This window comes from Myotis davidii, unplaced genomic scaffold, assembly GCF_000327345.1.
Source record: "Myotis davidii unplaced genomic scaffold, ASM32734v1 scaffold370, whole genome shotgun sequence".
Taxonomy (NCBI): Eukaryota; Metazoa; Chordata; class Mammalia; order Chiroptera; family Vespertilionidae; genus Myotis; species Myotis davidii.
This window is the reverse complement of record NW_006288615.1, coordinates 6511045-6529302: the sequence shown is the minus strand read 5'-3', so window position 1 is coordinate 6529302 and position 18258 is coordinate 6511045. Positions and strand designations below refer to the sequence as shown.

Genomic DNA, 18258 nt, shown 5'->3' with positions numbered 1-18258 from the left:
AATAAATAAAAAAATCCCCTTCCCCAGCCAGTGTGGCTCAGTTGTTGAGCATTGACTCATGAACCAGGAGGTCATGGTTCAATTCCTGGTCGGGGCATAAGCCCAGGTTTCGGGGTCAATTCCCCAGTAGGGGGCATATAGGAGGGAGCCAATTGATGATTCTCTCTCATCATTGATTTTCCTGTCCCTTCCTCTCTCTGCAATCAATAAAAACATATAAAATATTTTTTAAAAAAAACATGAGTGTCACTGAGATGAAAAAAAATGATTTTTGAGAAAGGGATAATCAAGAGTCAAAAAGGCTTGCCTGGCCAGTGTGACTCAATGGTTGGGCATCGACCTATGAACCAGAACGTCACTGATTCCCGGTCAGGGCACATGCCCAGGTTACGGGTTGGATTCCCAGTGTGGGACATGCAGGAGGCAGCCAATTAATGATTCTCTCTCATCAATGATGTTTCTATCTCTCTCTCCCTCTCTGTTCCTCTTTGAAATCAATAAAAGTATATTTTTTAAAAAAAGAGTCAAAGAGGCTAGGTGGTCAAAAAAAAGGTCAATGGGGGGAAAGACCAATAAAAAGGTCACTAGTGAGAACGAAAAAAGCAGTTAAAATTTAAGAGACAAAAATTTGGGAAGTTTGGCAGTAAAAACACAGGGCAAATAGGAAGGGTAACTTCAAAAGAATGAAAAGTCAAGTGAAAATCTTGCCAGGATAGGAAGAGTTCTAGATGACTCTAAGTAGCAAGAAAAGTCTGCATGAAGAAATGGAATCACTAATAGTACAGAAAAGAATTGGGGTAACTCCAAGAATAGAGTTATGGAAAGGATGGAATAAAGGACATAGTTAGAAGAGATGCCTTTGTCTTATCCAACAAGTATTTCTTTCATCCACTTACTAAAAAGGGATCTGCTCTGATCTATAGACTCAATATAATCTCAGTAAAAATCAAAGTAGGAGTTTTTGGTAGATACTGACAAGTTGAATTATGAAATTTATACAGAAAGTCAGAAACTAGAATAGGCAAAACAATTTTGAAAATGAACAAAGCTGGAAGACTCATTCTACTTGATACCAAGGCTTACAATAAAGCTACAATCATCAACATAGTGTAGTATTGGTGAATATAGATAAACAGATCCATAGAAGAGAACAGTTAGTCTAGAAATAGACCCATACAAGTATGATCAACTGATTTTTAACAAAAGTATAAAGATAATTCAGTGGAGATAGGATAGTCTTTTTCAACAGTGATGCTAGAACACTTCCATACGTAAAACAAAAACAAAGAAAAAAATGACCTCAATTCATATCTTACACATTACATACAAATTCACTCAAAATCTTTCTGAGAAGGGTTTCTTAAATCCAACACTAAAAGCACAAGTTAATAAAGAAAAAAATGGATAAATGGTACTTCAACAAAATTAAAAACTATTGTTCTGATAAAGATACTATTAAACCAATGAAAAGACAAAGTATATAAAGTACTTGCAAACCACATATCTAGCAGGTAAAGAATTTATAGTCAGAACATAAAAAAACTCTCAGAACTCAGTAATAAGAAAATAAACAACACAATAAAAATGGTCAAAATATGAGCAGGAACTGCTGCTACCACACAATACATCTATCTCAAATGCACCAAAGTAAGTGGAAGAAGCCAAACAAATAAGGCCACATACTATTCCATTGGTATGGCATTCTGGAAAAGGTAAAAACATAGCAAGAGGAAACAGAGGAGCACAAGAGAGTGTTTTGGCATGGACTATTCTGTATCTGGACTATCTTGTTTGGTGTCTGTACAAATGCAACACACATGTAACCACATGTCTATATGCATTTGTGTAAACACACAGACACCAAACAAAGTAGATTTTACTGTATGAAAAATAAAAAAAAAATGATGGAATGCCTAAGTGATGCCAGGCATTTTGCTAAAGTCAGATGAAGAGAAACAAAGAAATCAAGACATTGTATATAAACTACTTGTTTGGGAGAAAGAAGAGTGACTCAGGCAACTTCATCACTTCCCATGTGGTTTTTAAAGATGAGGGCATATATAATTAAATGACTACATTAAATGGTTTTAAGAAGTATGAGATAAGGTTGTGTTAAAAAGAATGATGTAGTATGGTCCACAAATGAAGAGATAAAATACTGCAAAGCACTGGCAATGAACCTAGTTAAAGTTAAAGGGAAATGAGTTTTTCTGTAGCTAGGTCTGCAAAGATCTACGTTTTCCCTCAGGAGAACTAGAGTCATATAAAAGCAGGTTAGGGTGGATCCACAGTTAAAAATCATTCAGAATGACTTTCTCATTCCGATTTTAAGATTGATAATTTTAGAGTCATTTGTTCTACACAGCTATTTACTTCAATGTGGCACACACAATCCATTTAAAGGAGCTAACCAGGAAAACTAACCTCTTGGTCGAAATGGAAAAATTCACTGTCTTGCTCGGATCCCAGCTGCCTTGGCCGAGTTCTGGGCAATCTAGGAGCAGAGGAAGCTGAGCTGATGTCTTTGTTGGTGCTTTTCTCCAAACTATTCAAACTAATTCTCCTTCCACTTTTGGAGGAAAGTGGCGATGTACATTCTCCAGGACTTTTAACAAGTCGCACATTTACTGGTTTCCCATTTATTTCTATCCCATTCATTTCTTTCGCAGCAGACTTTGCATCATTGTTTTTTTTTAAAGCAAGAGATGCATATCTAAAATATAAAAATAGAAAAGCACGTCTTAAGTGACTCCATTTAAGACAAAATTAAACACCTATTTTTAATAAATTTCAACCTCGACTACAAATAGGATCCTTTCTTAATTGATAAAGTTTTAATGTCTGAAATGAACAGCTATCATGTTTAGTGATAAAACAGTAAAGGTATTTCCACTGAGCTCTCGGCATTAGAATTTGATACTTTTGAATGTTATGGCAATGTCACAAAATAGAAAGTGGCAACATACATATATATGGTTATATACATATGGTAAAGTTATCTACCTAAAAATAGAGTATAAAAATATCGACTAAGAATTATAATAAAAATAATAAAGGTACAGTTTTCTGAGCACCTGCTACATGCCATGCTTTATTCTTACTGCTTTATTTTATTTATTTATTTATTTATTTTTTTACTTATTTTATTGATTTTTCACAGAGAGAAAGGGAGAGAGACAGAGAGTCAGAAACATCGATGAGAGAGAAACATCGATCAGCCGCCTCCTGCATGCCCCCCCACTAGGGACGTGCCCGCAACCCAGGCACATGCCCCCGACCGGAATCGAACCCGGGAACCCTCAGCTCGCAGGCCGACGCTGAGCCAAACCAGTTTCGGCCTTACTGCTTTATTTAACTGAAAACAGTTTCAGAGCAATGAAGGTACTGGAATTACTATTCTTACTTTATAAAGAGCCTGGGGTACAGAAAGATTAAGTAATTTGTCCAAATTTATGCAAGTATTGATAGAGCTGGGAACTAAACCCAGCCACAGAGCTGTGGAGCCCATTCTCTTGACTAAAGCACTCCACTGCCACTGTGACACAAGATCAAGTGCACACATCCAGTAACTGCTACGTGTCAGTAGTAACAAGGTGAAAAGTACCATGAAAAAGACCCGATGAAGAGCAGCACCAGTTAATGATTGAAGCTGCTTGTCCACATGTGTCCCTTTACTGGAGTCAGGGAAGCTCTACTAGAATGGCCCTATCACCACTTGGTTAATGTCTAGTACACAGCCTCTGGCCCACAGCAGACACTTAGCAAATGCACACTTATTGAATTTAGAAAATATACCTGTAATTAGAAGAATCATAAATTGAAATTTCAGAAACTTGATATTTTTGAAAATGAGACCTTAAATCAGCCTAAAAGAAGAGAAATAAAAGTTTGTGAAAGGTAGAAAACAACAATAAATAATCAAAATATGAACACCTAACAAATTTGAAAATAAAGCTCAAAAAATAAATCCTAGCATACCTCAGATACAGAAGGGCAGAGACCGCCAACATGTACCAAATAACCTTTATCTCTTTGTAAGGGTTCAGCATTCTTAATTTCTGCTTATAGAAAAACATAACACAAAACAGAAGATAACCATTATTATGTCGATATTTTTAAGTGAGAATTGTTACTTTTTTTTTCTAGAGGCCCAGTGTACGGATTCATGCACTGGTGGGGGGTGGGGGGGTCACTCGCCCTGGCCTGCAGGGATTGGGCCAAAACTGGCTCTCTGACATCTCTTGAGGGGTCCTGGATTGTGAGAGGGTGGTTCTCGGGTATTGATGATGCACCCTGGAATGGGGCTCCTTCCTCTCTGGTTCCGGGTGCGTTATCTGAGAACCGCAGGTACCAAGTCACCCCAGCTCGGCAGCTCCTGCATTGAGTGCCTGCTCCCTGGTGGTCAGTGCACATCATAGCTACTGATCGGCTGGTCGCTTAGGCTATTATATATATATAGATTATCATAACACTTATTATAGAGTCATAATTAGCAAATATCAGCACTAGACTGAAGACCAAGAGCCTGGAGAAAAGTTTTAACATTTCTGGGCATTAATCATATCATCTTAAAAATAAAGTGATTGGATTCATTGATATTAAAGTCTCTTGTAGCTCAAAAATGGATCCATAAGTTAAGAGTAATTAATTACACCATAATGAAGACTGTCTTCACTTGTCTATGCCCAGAGAAGTGCTAAGATGTGGCATGCACACAGGATCCCAGCCCACCCTAACGCTGGCCAGGGCTTTCCTGACTCACATGACTTTGCTGGGGAAAACCACACCAAGAAAGCCTTTAAGTCAGACAATATCAACAGCTGGGATATAGCTGTGTAATAGTAATGGCACATAGAATGGGGGGAGGTCAAAGAACTTGATTTAGATAGCACTATTTTAGAAATCACAAATACTAGGATTATAGATTATTCAAAAGTCCTGGACTGCATTTTCAGTCTGTACTTTTTTTAAAATTTTCTTTTTATTTTATTGATTTTTTACAGAGAGGAAGGGAGAGGGATAGAGTTAAAAACATCGATGAGAGAGAAACATCGATTCAGCTGCCTCCTGCGTACTCCCCACTGGGGATGTGCCCGCAACCAAGGTACATGCCCTTGACCAGAATCAAACCTGGGACCCTTGAGTCCGCAGGCCGATGCTCTATCCATTGAGCCAAACTGGTCAGGGCTCAGACTGTACTTTTAGGAGAACCTGGTCTGAAATAAAAAAGGATTCACTGAATTGAGATTTTTTTTCAAGCTACTACCAAATCCTATACCTGGCACATAGAGAGGTACATAATAAATATTTGTTGAATGAATTCTTAAAGTAGTTTTTATTTATAATGGGATAATTACAATTTTTATTTTCAATATATAATAACAACCTAACCCTTACTGAGTGCTTCCCATATCCAGACACTATGCCAAGCATTTTCTATGTGTCATCTCATGTAATGTTCCACCCACCCTGTGAGGTACAACTGTTATCATTTCCATTTCTAGATGAGGTTACTGAAGTCTTAGGAGTTTAGGTCACAAATCTAGTCAGTGGTGGTGCTAAAATTCAGGTAGAATTCTTCCTCTCTAGGCAATAATACCTACTCTTCTTCATTAACTTAACTTGATAATTTCTTTGGTTTATAATGTGCTGTATAGAGAAAATAGTGAAACTATTTGCCTTTATAATTTATATTTTTACATTAGGGTGAGAAAAGAGCACAATAGAAAAGGTAAGTGAATAGGAATCAAGAGACATACATCATACCCATCACCACCCCTTGTACTAGTGTAATATATCTACTAAATACCCCAGGGGCACTCAGGGTAGGCAGTGAACAAAGCATAAACAATTCTTGGCCTCACGTGTGAGTGTGGGAAGACAGTCAATATATTAAGTAAGAAAAATACACAGTATGTGGTTAGTAATATGGAGAAAAATGCAAGGAAAAAAGTAATTACAATAAAACTAGATTATATAATGTCACTTATTTAAAACTATATATGTGTATTAAATATATGCATAAAATACATAAAAGAATGGTAAAGAATATTAATAGTGATTATTGTAGGTTGGAGACACTTCAGGTAATTTAAATTTTCTCATACTTAAAAAATGTTTTTTACTTAATTGATTTTTTGAGAGAGAGAAAGATTGCTTTGTAGTTCCACTTATTGATACATTCCTTGGTTGCTTTTTTAAAAAAATCCTCACCAGAAGGTATTTTTTCCATTGCCTTTTTTTTTTTTTTTAGAGAGAGTGGAAGGGATGGAAGAGGAAAGGAAGAGGGAGAAGAGTGGGAGTGGGGGAGGGAGGGAGAGACAAACATTGATGTGAGAGACAAATTGATTGGTTGCCTCCCACACACGTTCCAACAGGGGCTGAGAATTGAACCTGCAACCGAGGTACATGCCCTTGACCAGAAATCAAACCCCTGACCTATCAGTTCATGAGCTGACGCTCCAACCACTGAGCCACACTGGCCAGGGCAGATTTAAGCTTTTAGCAGTTTTCTGAAAGAGAAATGACCTCTAAATGGCTAATTTTCTCATTTTTTATATTTATAAAGAAAATCCACAAACTGAAATAAAATTTTAAAACAGCTTAGTCCCCCCCAATAACAAGACAGTAAGTACTATTTTAAAAATGAGCCAGGTTAACTTATATGGATATAAGCATGGCCCATGGACACAGACAATGGATTGGTGAAGGCCTGGGGAGGTGCGGGTGGGCTGGAGAGGGTCAATGGGGGAAAAAGGGGGACATATATAATATTTTCAACAATAAAGATTAAATAAATAAATAAATAAACAGAGCTAGGGTAGGATTTCTTAGTAAACTGTTAAGGACCAACCAGATGTAAAGTTTGGATCCCATTTGTCTTGTTCTATTTGATTTTCTTGTATTCCTGAGCAGTCAACTCCTGTCAGGCTCTCTTTAGCATCAAACCAGTCTTCACTTGTTTCTTGATAATGTTTGGGATCTAAAAGATTGAACACAAGTAGCTATGAATAATGTAAGCTTGCCCTCTGAGCATGATGACAATTACTAGTTTTAAGTATAAAAATAAATTATCAGCAAAATAGGAGAACCAAGCATAAAGATTCTCTGAGAAGGGCCCTGGCTGGGTGGCTCAGGTGGTTGGAGCATTGTCCTATACGCCAAAAGGTTGTGAGTTTGATTCCCAGTCCGCACACATACCCAGGTTTCTGGTTCAATCCCTGGTTGAGGTGTGTATGGGGGCCACAGATTGATGTTTCTCTCTCTCTCTCTCTCTCTCTCTCTCTCTCTTTCTCTCTCGCCCCTCCCCCCTTCCTCTAGAATCAATGGAAGCATGTCCTCAGGCGAGGATGGGGGTGGAGCTGATTCTCTGAGAAGGGATTTTCAGCAGTCCCTAAATGAAAAGTACTTTTCAGTCTGAGTGATCTGCTTCCCAGTGTTCCTTTAACACCAATCTCTAGTCTTGTTTTTCAGATTTTTAAATTATTCTTTATTAAAGAGATTTGTATCATCTTTCTACACAGACTAACAATAAATGTCTAAAAAATATTAAACAGTACTGCAGCTCTTTATTTCTTTAAAAATTGAATTAGTGATCTTTTTGGAATGATCATCTTTTTTCATAGAAAACAAAATAAAAAATATTACACAATTTGCAGAAATACAAATTGGACAGAAGAATTTTTAGATTGTGAGACATGAACAAGAAGAATAAAAGTCTGTATTATTATTTGGCATTATCAGATACTAGAGGCCCGATACACAGATTCTGTGCAAGGGGCTCGGCCCCTGCCACGGCGGCCCCCTCTGCCTCGGCGCCATGGCCTCATCCAGAAGGTTGTCCGGAAGGATGTCTGGTATAATTAGCATATTACACTTTCATTATTATAGATAGTATAAAGTAATCTTAAAGATGCCAAGTACATGCAAAAAGAACATACCATTCATAATCAGAATGATGCCATTCAGTCAATTAAGAATATTTATTTTGATTTAATGAATGGGCACTAGGGACATTTTAAACCTTATTTTTTTCTGGCAATGACACAAGACAATACATTTTTATACTGACCTTTATCATCAAATTTCAGTTGACTAAAGTATCCATCTATATCACCATTTTTTAAATCATCTTCCTTGGATGATGTACCTTGTTTAGGATGACTATTGTCAGATAATAAAGACACCTGAGGATTAGAATAATAAAAGCAATGAAATAATAAAAGCAATGAAAGGATTAATAGTTATGGTGCTCTTACTATGTGGTGGCACTATTCACTGGCCTTAGCCCTCACAACAATGAAGGCTCTGAGAGCAAAATCATTCTCCACTCACATCTGCAGGTGAGCAAACTGAACGTCATACAGTTCATGAGAATTAGGATCTGAATGACCCTAGTCTGTGTATAGTGACTATATGCTAACACTACCATTATTTAGCAAAGTGTGGCATACACACTCTTGAAGTAATTCAGATGATTTTTGAAGATATACATATAAGTACTTTCCATATTAGCATTTAAATTATGTATTTAATATGGCTTATATCTATGGGAAGTAATGTTTCTTTCCCAAATATAATAGTAAATAAGTTACTCTTTACATAAGTTTATTTAAAAAGGAGAACTGTTTAAAGAAGAACACAAAGCAAGTAATATTACAGGCAATGTATGGCTATGGAAAATTGTGAAGATGGTACATAAGTAACTAAAATTTAGACACACTACACTACACTGGCTTTCAGGCATAACCTGTTAATTTAATGAGACAGATATTACAATATGATCACAACTTAAAATATTGTTGTGATTGGTGTTGCTCAGTGGCTAAGCATCGACCCATGACCAAGATTTCACAGATTGGAGTTTAGGAGCTCAATTACCATGCTCTGTTTTCTGGCTCCATCCCCAGTAAGGGGCATCCAGGAGGCAGCTGATCAATGTTTCTATCTCTCTATCCTCTATAAAATCAAAAAACATTTTTTAAAGATACTGTTTTACAGCCAAAGCTTAGATCATAAAAATTATGTCTATCTACATCTTGTAGTTTTAAAAATAATTTATTGTTCTTCCCTAAATGAGGTTATACCACTGCTACCATTACAATGATGAAACACAACCTCTCTAGAACATTTTATATCATGAAATAAACAAGTTAAGTAAACTACGTAAGAAATGTGAGAATATCCAAATCTGTTTTTAGATCTGTTAATTCTTTGTGTATAATAGGGTTGAGTACAATGGCGGAATAAATTGCTAAAGTAATTTACTTTTAATTACTTACGTTAATAGAAAGAAATGTAAACCAATTAAGTATCCACTTTTGGCTTGAGAATGCATCTTATTATATAAAACTACCCATATAATATAACCTCAGGGTTAAAACCAAAGTCAGAAAGTAAAAATAAACATCAGCTATCCTACCCCACTGCCTCTCTTGATAAGGGAATCTAATTTATGATTCTATAGCACTTCACAATTTGTGAAGAACATTTCCTTGGGACCAAGAGAGGTCAAGAAAACCTACGAAAAGGATATTAAAATTGTATCCATCATGTTAATAAAGGAAGAATTAAAACTTTGCCCTGTCTAAAATGAATGACATTATTTTGCTCTACCTCAATAAACAAATTATCTAAGATATTAGTTTTTATCACACTGGGTCAACATGATGGTGGGCATAAGTCATGGTTTGCCTGAGACAGTCCAGGTTTGTATCTCACCATATGAACGTCATTACGTTTCATCCTTAAATCTACTGGTATAAGGATACATTATATGGTCATGGTCTCAACATATACTGTTGACATCTGTTTGATTAGGACATATGTTCCTTCTAATCAGTTATATCCTTCAAATAGCAGTACACAAAGTAAGCCAGTTAAATGAAAAGAAGGATGTAAGAACTTCTGCAAATTATAGTTTACTTCACTTAAGCCATAAAATCACAGATTTACACTGATGAACTAAAAAACCTCACTTGAGAGAGTGTCTTTTTCAGGCTTGAAGACACATCAACATCACATGTACTTTGATTATCTAGTTCAGAATCTGCTCCTGAAAAGCTAAACAGATAAACATTTCATTAAAGATTTGTCAATGTCTTAAATAAGGACCAAAACAGAAAACTTAAAATTAACTAAATTAAGCAATTTTTAAGATCAAATTAAACCTTAACTTACACATGTGATTCTTTTTTCATTAGCTGGAAAGACAAAAAAGGGAAGAAAAATCTTTTAGTTTAAAATCTTTTGTCTAAAGAAAGTAAAAATTGTATTCCTAAGACATAAATACATACCCTGGAAGCAAAAGTAGAGAAGGTAGATAATAGTTTTGATTCTACTGACAGAGGGGGCAGCTCTTCCAGTGGAATGCCCTTGTTTACTTTTTCTTTCAAGCTTACATATTTAACTTTTAAGTCTCCCAAAACAGACAGTAGTGCTGATCCCAGTTCCTTTTTAGTAGAATTAGTTGACAAATTCCTGTTTAAAAGTTAAGTTCACAAAACTGATTTAGGCTGAAGTCATCCATTTAACACTAATATTACCTTATATACTTAGTTCTAATTCTATCAGATCTTTAAAATATTTTCTTTCTAAAAAATCAATAAAATATAAAAAAAATATATATTAAAATAAATATTTTCTTTTAAATGTTTAATAAAACAAAATGAACCACAGAAGATAAAATAGAAGCAGTACCAGCAATCCCCATTATATAAGCCAGAGAGAATGTGATGGGATGTCATGCGAAACCCTGCAACTTACTTTGTCCATACTTGGACTTCATAAGAAACATCAAATCTATCTTTTTACTGGATTCATCATCCCAACATGCACTGTTGTCTCTTCATGAAATTCAAGTGTACTATATTTTAAAATCTAGTTATAATCTACTCCTGCTTTTGCCTTTCAAATATGAAACTAAAGAAATTTTCTAGAATTTAAAGCTAGTGATAAATTTCTAAGATGACACAGATTTAAATTTAACAATCACCTATTTAATCCTTCCCTATTTTCCATTACAAGTTTGTAGATATCACTACAATGGCGATGACACAGCTGATAGTGAATATTTAAAAGGTGCAACTCTGCTTTGATGGCTCTCTGCATTGTTTTCTGACAGCACTTTGATGGCAAATTCTTCTCCAACTCTTTCCAAAATTGAGGTTCCCTTTAAAATAAAAAACTAGGTTAGGTAAGATCTCCAATATTTTTCTGTTAATGATGTGCCTCTAGAAACAGTTTTTAAGTTCTTACATTTCCCTGTCAAGTTTAAATCAATTTCTACCAGACATGGAAAGTCTATAGGAATACATTACAACCACGGAAAGCAGAAATGTCAAGAGTCAAAGCTAAATATATTATTTCTAGAACTCAAAGGAAATAAATAATTCTCACATTCAAAATTTCTTTTATGAAAAAGAATTCCAAAGTAAAGTACTGACTTTATCCAGAATCAATAGGTTTTTCAACCTAAATCAAGCCTTGGCCAACATTTTAAAGTTATACGCATTCTAGATGGAAACTGTTCTTAAATGTGTTACCTTTTTAACCCCTTCCCCAACATTTTTTTGTTAAAAACGTTTCTTTTTCAGACTAATTTTTTTATTTTGGTTCTATATAGTATTTTTGATGCTGGTTATGAAAACAGTTTGTAACTCGTCTTCCTATAAACCATATTTTTTTTACCATATTTTCTTAGTATACTCGTCGACGACTGAAAAAGAACATTTTGTGAAAACGAGTATACACGTTTCTGCCGGGGAAGGGGTTAATAGAAAACAGACATAGCAGACTTTTTTCTTAATAACTGTCATTATTATAAGCAAATATTTTGTGTTATTTTATAAAAAAGCCCCAAAGCACTACATTTTCTGAATGATAACAGTTCTTGCTACTAGTTGCCATTCTTAACTTTTCTCAATACGGCTGTGTCAGGAAACCAACTCTGTTATTTAATTTTATAGGATTGAATACCGAATTAAACTCAGAAGAATGAAGTAAAAAGTGAATGACTTCAGAGCATGAAAACTAATTTGGCTTCTCAGAGACTACCCTTTTCCCTACCCCCACCTCCTAGTTCACCATAGTGTTCTGAATTCTAAGGGTATCTAATAAGTGCAAAGTACATTATACAATGAATTAAAATCAAGATTAAAGCATCCAAGTGAACGTAGCTATTTCCTTCTTCATATATATAACATTTTCCAAAGGTGCTATTTTATTTTGGTCTACAGGGGATCAAATCAAAGAAAATTGAGTAACTAAATCAGTATGGATTTGGGTTGAATAAAGATGCCATGAGTTTCTAAAGGAATTACTGAGACTGAAATCTCAGTAAGTGAGAAAACTTTCACATTCTATATTATCCTAGTATTTTTTTGTATGCAGGCAAATGGCTGAAGCAGATGATCTCTTAAGTTCCTTTAAGCTATTATTCTATACTAGAGGCCCGGTGCACAGATTCGTGCACTGGTGGGTGTTCCTCGGCCTGGCCTATGGGGATTGGGCGAAACCAGCTCTCCAACATCCCCCGAGGGGTCCCAGATTGCGAGACTAGAGAGGGCAGTTCTTGGGTGACATACCTGGAATCGGGTTCCCTCCTCTCTGGTTCCGGGTGCATCACTCAAGAACCCCAGCTTGGCAACTCCTGTGCTGAGCATCTGCCCCCTGGTGGTCAGTGCATGTCATAGCTACTGGTCAGCCAAACAGTCGCTTAGGCTTTTATACATATATATCTATATCTATCTATCTATACATGTATATATCTATCTCATATACATGTATAGATAGATAGATAGATAGATAGATGGTTGAGTACCCTACAAAAAGCAAATTACTATTTTGATTTTTCCCCCATGTGTATCTGCAAGCTTATATATCTAACTTACCTCTCAGGATGTTCCTTTAAGTTTATAATAGCAGGTGTTTTTCTTGATTCCAGGGAATCCTGCAAACATGATTTAAAATCATATTAGAACTATATGCCAAACAACACATGTTCTGAGGTTCCAAACTGGTAAAATGTAAAACCCAATTACTAATGGACTTAGTGGCAACAGCAGCCACGAGAAAAGGATAGGGTTGGCAGCAATCTATCCACTTGTTCCCTTATCTAGCATTTTCTCACAAAAGCCTTAGTATTCTCTGCTAAACTTCAATTTACATTAGCACACACTGCCTCTTTATAAAGTCAAATAAAATTCTATTATTAATTATATTGGTTTTACCTTATTTAAGAAATTTCCATTAGGTTTTAAACTGCCTGATCCTTTTGTCACAGCCATTGGTGTATCTTCATTGTCTTGACTGTATGACCAATCTGTATTACAACCCACACTTCTTTGTTTCCCCCTTTGCCATTCACCAGGGCGTTTTTTATTCATCATGGTTATCTCTGTGTTGCTGGATGTAGATACTACAGAAGGTCTTGTACTTGTCGCTCTGCTGCTTGTGAAACAAGCCCTGAAATCAGTGCTAACATCCACTGTCTGATTAAGTGTGATTGGGCACTTAGCTGCCTCTGTTGCAAATTTGGGATGTGTTCCTTCTATACTATGAAAGCACATTTTATTTGTGGCACTGTCATTAGTAACTTTTAGGGAGCGATCTTCTTTCATTGCCTGATTATCTTTGGCTCCAATCCTTGGTGGAATAACAGAAAAATCTAGGACTGAGGTAGGAATGCTCGGCAGGCTTTTATAATGTGAATGTCCATAGGCAGAAATGACTGAATCATCACAAATAGAGGTACAGGAAGTTTGACAGTCTTTAAAGGGTTGTAGTAATGTCTCTAAAGCTTTTTCCTGTGCTAATGTGCTAGGATTTTCAAGGTGTTGTAATATTTTGTTCTCAACAGTTGCATTTTCACAAAAATCTTTACTTTCAGTTACTTGAGATTTAATTTTGCCAGTATAAATGTTGGTTTTTAATGCTTGTTGAAGGTTAAAGAAACCACTCTTAGACGGAGATTCCTGGCTTTCTGGACTATTCCTTAGTATTATTTCATCAAATGCTGTGTGATACATTAAACTAGTCTCTTGATCCTTACACTTTTCATGCTTTGGTTTATGATGTTCTCCTAACATAACAGAATTCTGATATTTGGAGACATGAGGTGAATCTTCTTGTCCATAATCATCAATCGAATCTAAAGAGATGCTAGAACTTTCCAACTTAATATGATTACCTTCTAGATTGCCACCATGTTTAACTTCATAACCTGAACTTCTTAACCCAACAACTTCCAAATTAGATATGTTTGTTTCTGTTTGATCAAGAGATAAGTGGTTACTCAGATATTCTTGTTCTTCTGCACTATGATATTTTTTTTCCTGCTGTGAGTCTTCATCTGCATCATACTTCTGGACATCTTCAACAGTTTCTTTACAATCATCATCTGAAATCTTGATTTTTTCTAAGTCAATAATCTTATTAAGTTTATATTCTAAAATATCAAAAAACATCTCCTCTCTTTTCTGTATTTCAGAACCTAATTCTGAATTTGAACGAGTAAGACTTTCATTCTTTAATTTTGACTCTGAATAAAGTATAGAGTATGTTTCATTCAAGAAAACATAGTCAATACTGTCTTCAAACTCCCTTGACTGACAGCGAGTACTCTCTATGTTAGCATCTGAACTCGCAGTAAAAGATGGCTCCAGTAAATCTACTTTGTCAATATTGCTGATTTCTTTGTCATTAGCTCTTTGTTCTAGTGCCAAGGAATCCCAGTCATCATCACTAAAAGTCACTTTGGCTTCATTACAACCACTGGAAGATGACAAATTTCCTTTCTTAGGATTAGAAGGCTCATCTGATTAAAAAAAAAAGAATAAAATGTTAACAGCAGGGACATTACAGAATCTCAACAGTAAAATATAACTCAGATGTGATCTGGTCCAAGCTCTTCCCAACGTAGGAATACTTTTACATTATCCATGACAAATATCCTCTGTGGTTGTCACTATGGACTAAATTGTATCTCCCTCAAAATTTGTACAATAAAGCCTGAATTTCCATTGTGACAGTAACTGGAGATGGGGCCTTTGGGAGGTAATCAGGGCTAGATGAGGCCATGAGGATGGGTTCCTTAAGACTGGATGAGTGCCAGAGAGCTTTCTCTTTCTCCCCACCACGTGTGGAGGACACTGCAAGAAGGCAGCCATTGACAAACCAGGAAGAGAGCCCTTACCAAAACCTGAGCATACTGGTACCCTGATTTGAACTTTCAGCCTCCAGAACTGTGAGAGATAAGTATCTCTGTATGGTTAAGCCACCCAGTCTATGGTATTTTGTTATGGTAGCCCCAGCTAAGAGAGTGGTCAAGATTCTAGTGGTAAAACAACAACAAAGACATGGGTGGTGTATCCAAATACTTACGGCTTTCATAAGGGTCACAAATAAGAAAAGCACACATAAATGTAATACAGGTATAATGAGTGCTGACAGAGCTGTGATGATGAGCAGGTAAATTCTTGAGAAGAAAAGAGAAGCCAATTTCAGAGAAAACTTTACATTTAAAAAGTGTTTTTGAAACACAATAGTTACCTTAGGCAAATTGAACAGCACCTATAAAGTGAGCTATGTGAAATAATATGGCATTTTCAGGAAAAGATTAAGCCACTTTGTCTGGAGTGAAATAGCTCTACTGGAATGATCGGAGCAGTGAACAGAAAAAAGGCCTTTTATGATGTTCTTAGGAGATTGGCTCTTATTCTAAGCTACAGAGGACTACTGAAAGCTTCTGAAAAGGGCAGTCATGTGAATGAAATTGAGTTTAAACAACTCGAGCAACAATAAGAATGAAGACTTGAAGGGGCAGACTGGAGGCAGACAGACCAAGAGTGCAGATGTGGGGCTGGAATAAAAGTTCCACAACTGACAAGATTTGGTGTTTGATCAGGAATGGTAGATGAGGTAGAGAGAGATTAGTGGCTTTCAAATATATATATATATATATACTGCCCAAGAACACAATCAGAAACACATTTTATATCAAGATCCAGTAGACAATACATCTGTGTGTGAATAAGTGAAACAAACATTTTACAAAACAGTAACTAGTCTATGTCCAATGTATTTTCTCGTCTATTTTGTTTTATTTTTTAAAAGTTGGTTTCAATCAACTAAACTAATTTCATGCTTCATCAATTGGCCACCACCTGCTTAAACATTGCTCTAAAACAGGCGTCCTCAAACTATGGCCCGTGGGCCACATGCGGCCCGCCGAAAACATTTATCCGCCCGCCGGGTGTTTTTGCCTCCGCTGCCTGTCCTGCTTAGCAGCCGACTCGTCCCGGGCCCACAGTGCGCATGTGTGGAATGTCTGAGGGACAGTGAACTGGCACCCTGTTTAAAAAATTTGAGGACCTCTGCTCTAAAATACTGATAAGGTTTAAAACTTGGTATTACAGTTGAATGGGAATACTTGGAGCTAGAGAATAGTTGATTTAGAAGATGAAGGAGAAAAGCTAAGGTGTGGGGGAGAAGATAATGAGTTCATTTCCAGGCGTGTGGAGTTTGAGGTCAGCAATAAAACATTCAGATTCAAATGTCTAAGACAGCAATTGTCAACCGGTGTGCTGCAAGAATTTTTAAAACATACAATACCTGACTAGTCAGGGGTACTGACCTCTTTACCCTTAGATTGGCAAATAAAAAATAACAACAGCCAACATAACAATAGCCATCCAGTGTGAACCATAAATATATAGGTTATTTAATAGAGTTGCACCTTACTGGTCACATTGCATAAGCTGGTGATGGATTGGTTAATTCTCGGTTCCAGAAATCCTTATATGCAAGTATAGGCACTTGATTTTTTTAAAAAGTCACTTTGGGCCGAAACCGGTTTGGCTCAGTGGATAGAGCGTTGGCCTGCGGACTGAAAGGTCCCAGGTTCGATTCTAGTCAAGGGCATGTACCTGGGTTGCGGGCACATCCCCAGTAGGAGATGTGCAGGAGGCAGCTGATCGATGTTTCTCTCTCATCGATGTTTCTAACTCTCTATCTCTCTCCCTTCATCTCTGTAAAAAATCAATAAAATATATTTTTTAAAAAGTCACTTTGGAGCAAAAAGGGTAGGTAATTACTATTATTATTTTTTGGTAAATCAATCAAAATTATATCTATTTTTTTGTCAGATCAGCAAAGAATATTAACTTATGTGAAAAAGGTTGAAAATCGCTGGTTTAATAGGCTGTTACAAATATGGGGTTGGAGCTAAGAAAAGTGGCATTAGCTTGTTATAAACTCATAGATTGATTGCATTTTTCTTAAGAGATTTGTATATATGTTCATTATATATTCTGGATAATTCTTTTTTTCTTATTTATAATGGGACTTTTCCCTAGTTTATTGCTTATCTTTTACTTTTTATAATATCATACTATGGTTATTAAGGTTATTTAGTTAAATGGATCAGTCCTTTCTTCTCTGACTTCTGGGTTTTGTCTCTGTGGCCTTTCCTACCACATGATTATAAAAGTATTCTTCTAAAAAGAAAACAATAGCATTCTTCTATAATTTATTGTGTGTGTATACAACACAGCCCTTCTACACTATGTAGATTTTTTCTTTCTAGCATAATGTAGGAATCTAACTTAATTTTTTCCAAAATGGATGGTTAATTATATTAATTCCTTTGCTGAATAATTCATTACTTCCATTCTGACTTAAAATAGCATTTACAATTTTTCTACCCTCCTTTTAATAGTTAAAACCATGTACAATCCTAAGCATATAAAGTTTAGTTATCTTGCTTTTTATGCTCTTGTCATTTCTTATTTTCTCTCCTACCATTACTAAAGAAAAAGAAATTTCAGATTTGTGTGCAGTCAAATCACATTCAACTTGGGTAGCACAGGTCAGCCTGCCCACTTTCCACTTAAGACAACTGTGCCTATCCGCAGTTCCCAAAGGCCTGGCTGGATGGAAATGCTCTCTTCTGGTCCTGTATAGGCTGCCCATATTCACTAAGTCCCTGATAGGTCCTGTATAGGCTGCCCATATTCACTAAAAATCACTGGAGTGAGGTTGCCAAGTTAAAACTTGCTGAATTTTAGTAACCACATTACTGGGAGGAAAGTTTAAAGAGTAGGAACACTGGAGTGGGAACTATCTAGCCCAATTATATTTAGCATCTCTCTCCTCCTAGAATAAAGCCAACTGGTCTGTCCCCTTACCTTTCTGGATGTTTCCTCCATTATTGTGGTACTCTTTGTTAGCAGCTGTCTTTATCACTGTAGTGGCCTGCAT

At 36.2% G+C, this 18258-nt stretch overlaps 1 protein-coding gene across 1 annotated transcript in view; it reads right to left on the bottom strand.

Moving 5' to 3' along the window:
* RBM44 (RNA binding motif protein 44) overlaps window positions 1-18258 on the bottom strand; it is a 20799-nt gene extending 2541 nt beyond the window's left edge. The window contains exons 1-12 of the mRNA XM_006760492.2: window positions 18186-18258; window positions 13230-14815; window positions 12891-12949; window positions 10994-11170; window positions 10296-10479; window positions 10180-10202; window positions 9978-10062; window positions 8072-8186; window positions 6854-6982; window positions 3979-4058; window positions 3796-3866; window positions 2425-2713 (exon numbers count right to left, since the gene is read on the bottom strand). Coding sequence (XP_006760555.1) covers window positions 2425-2713; window positions 3796-3866; window positions 3979-4058; window positions 6854-6982; window positions 8072-8186; window positions 9978-10062; window positions 10180-10202; window positions 10296-10479; window positions 10994-11170; window positions 12891-12949; window positions 13230-14815; window positions 18186-18258 — 2871 coding nt within the window. The remainder of the gene's footprint in view (window positions 1-2424; window positions 2714-3795; window positions 3867-3978; window positions 4059-6853; window positions 6983-8071; window positions 8187-9977; window positions 10063-10179; window positions 10203-10295; window positions 10480-10993; window positions 11171-12890; window positions 12950-13229; window positions 14816-18185) is intronic.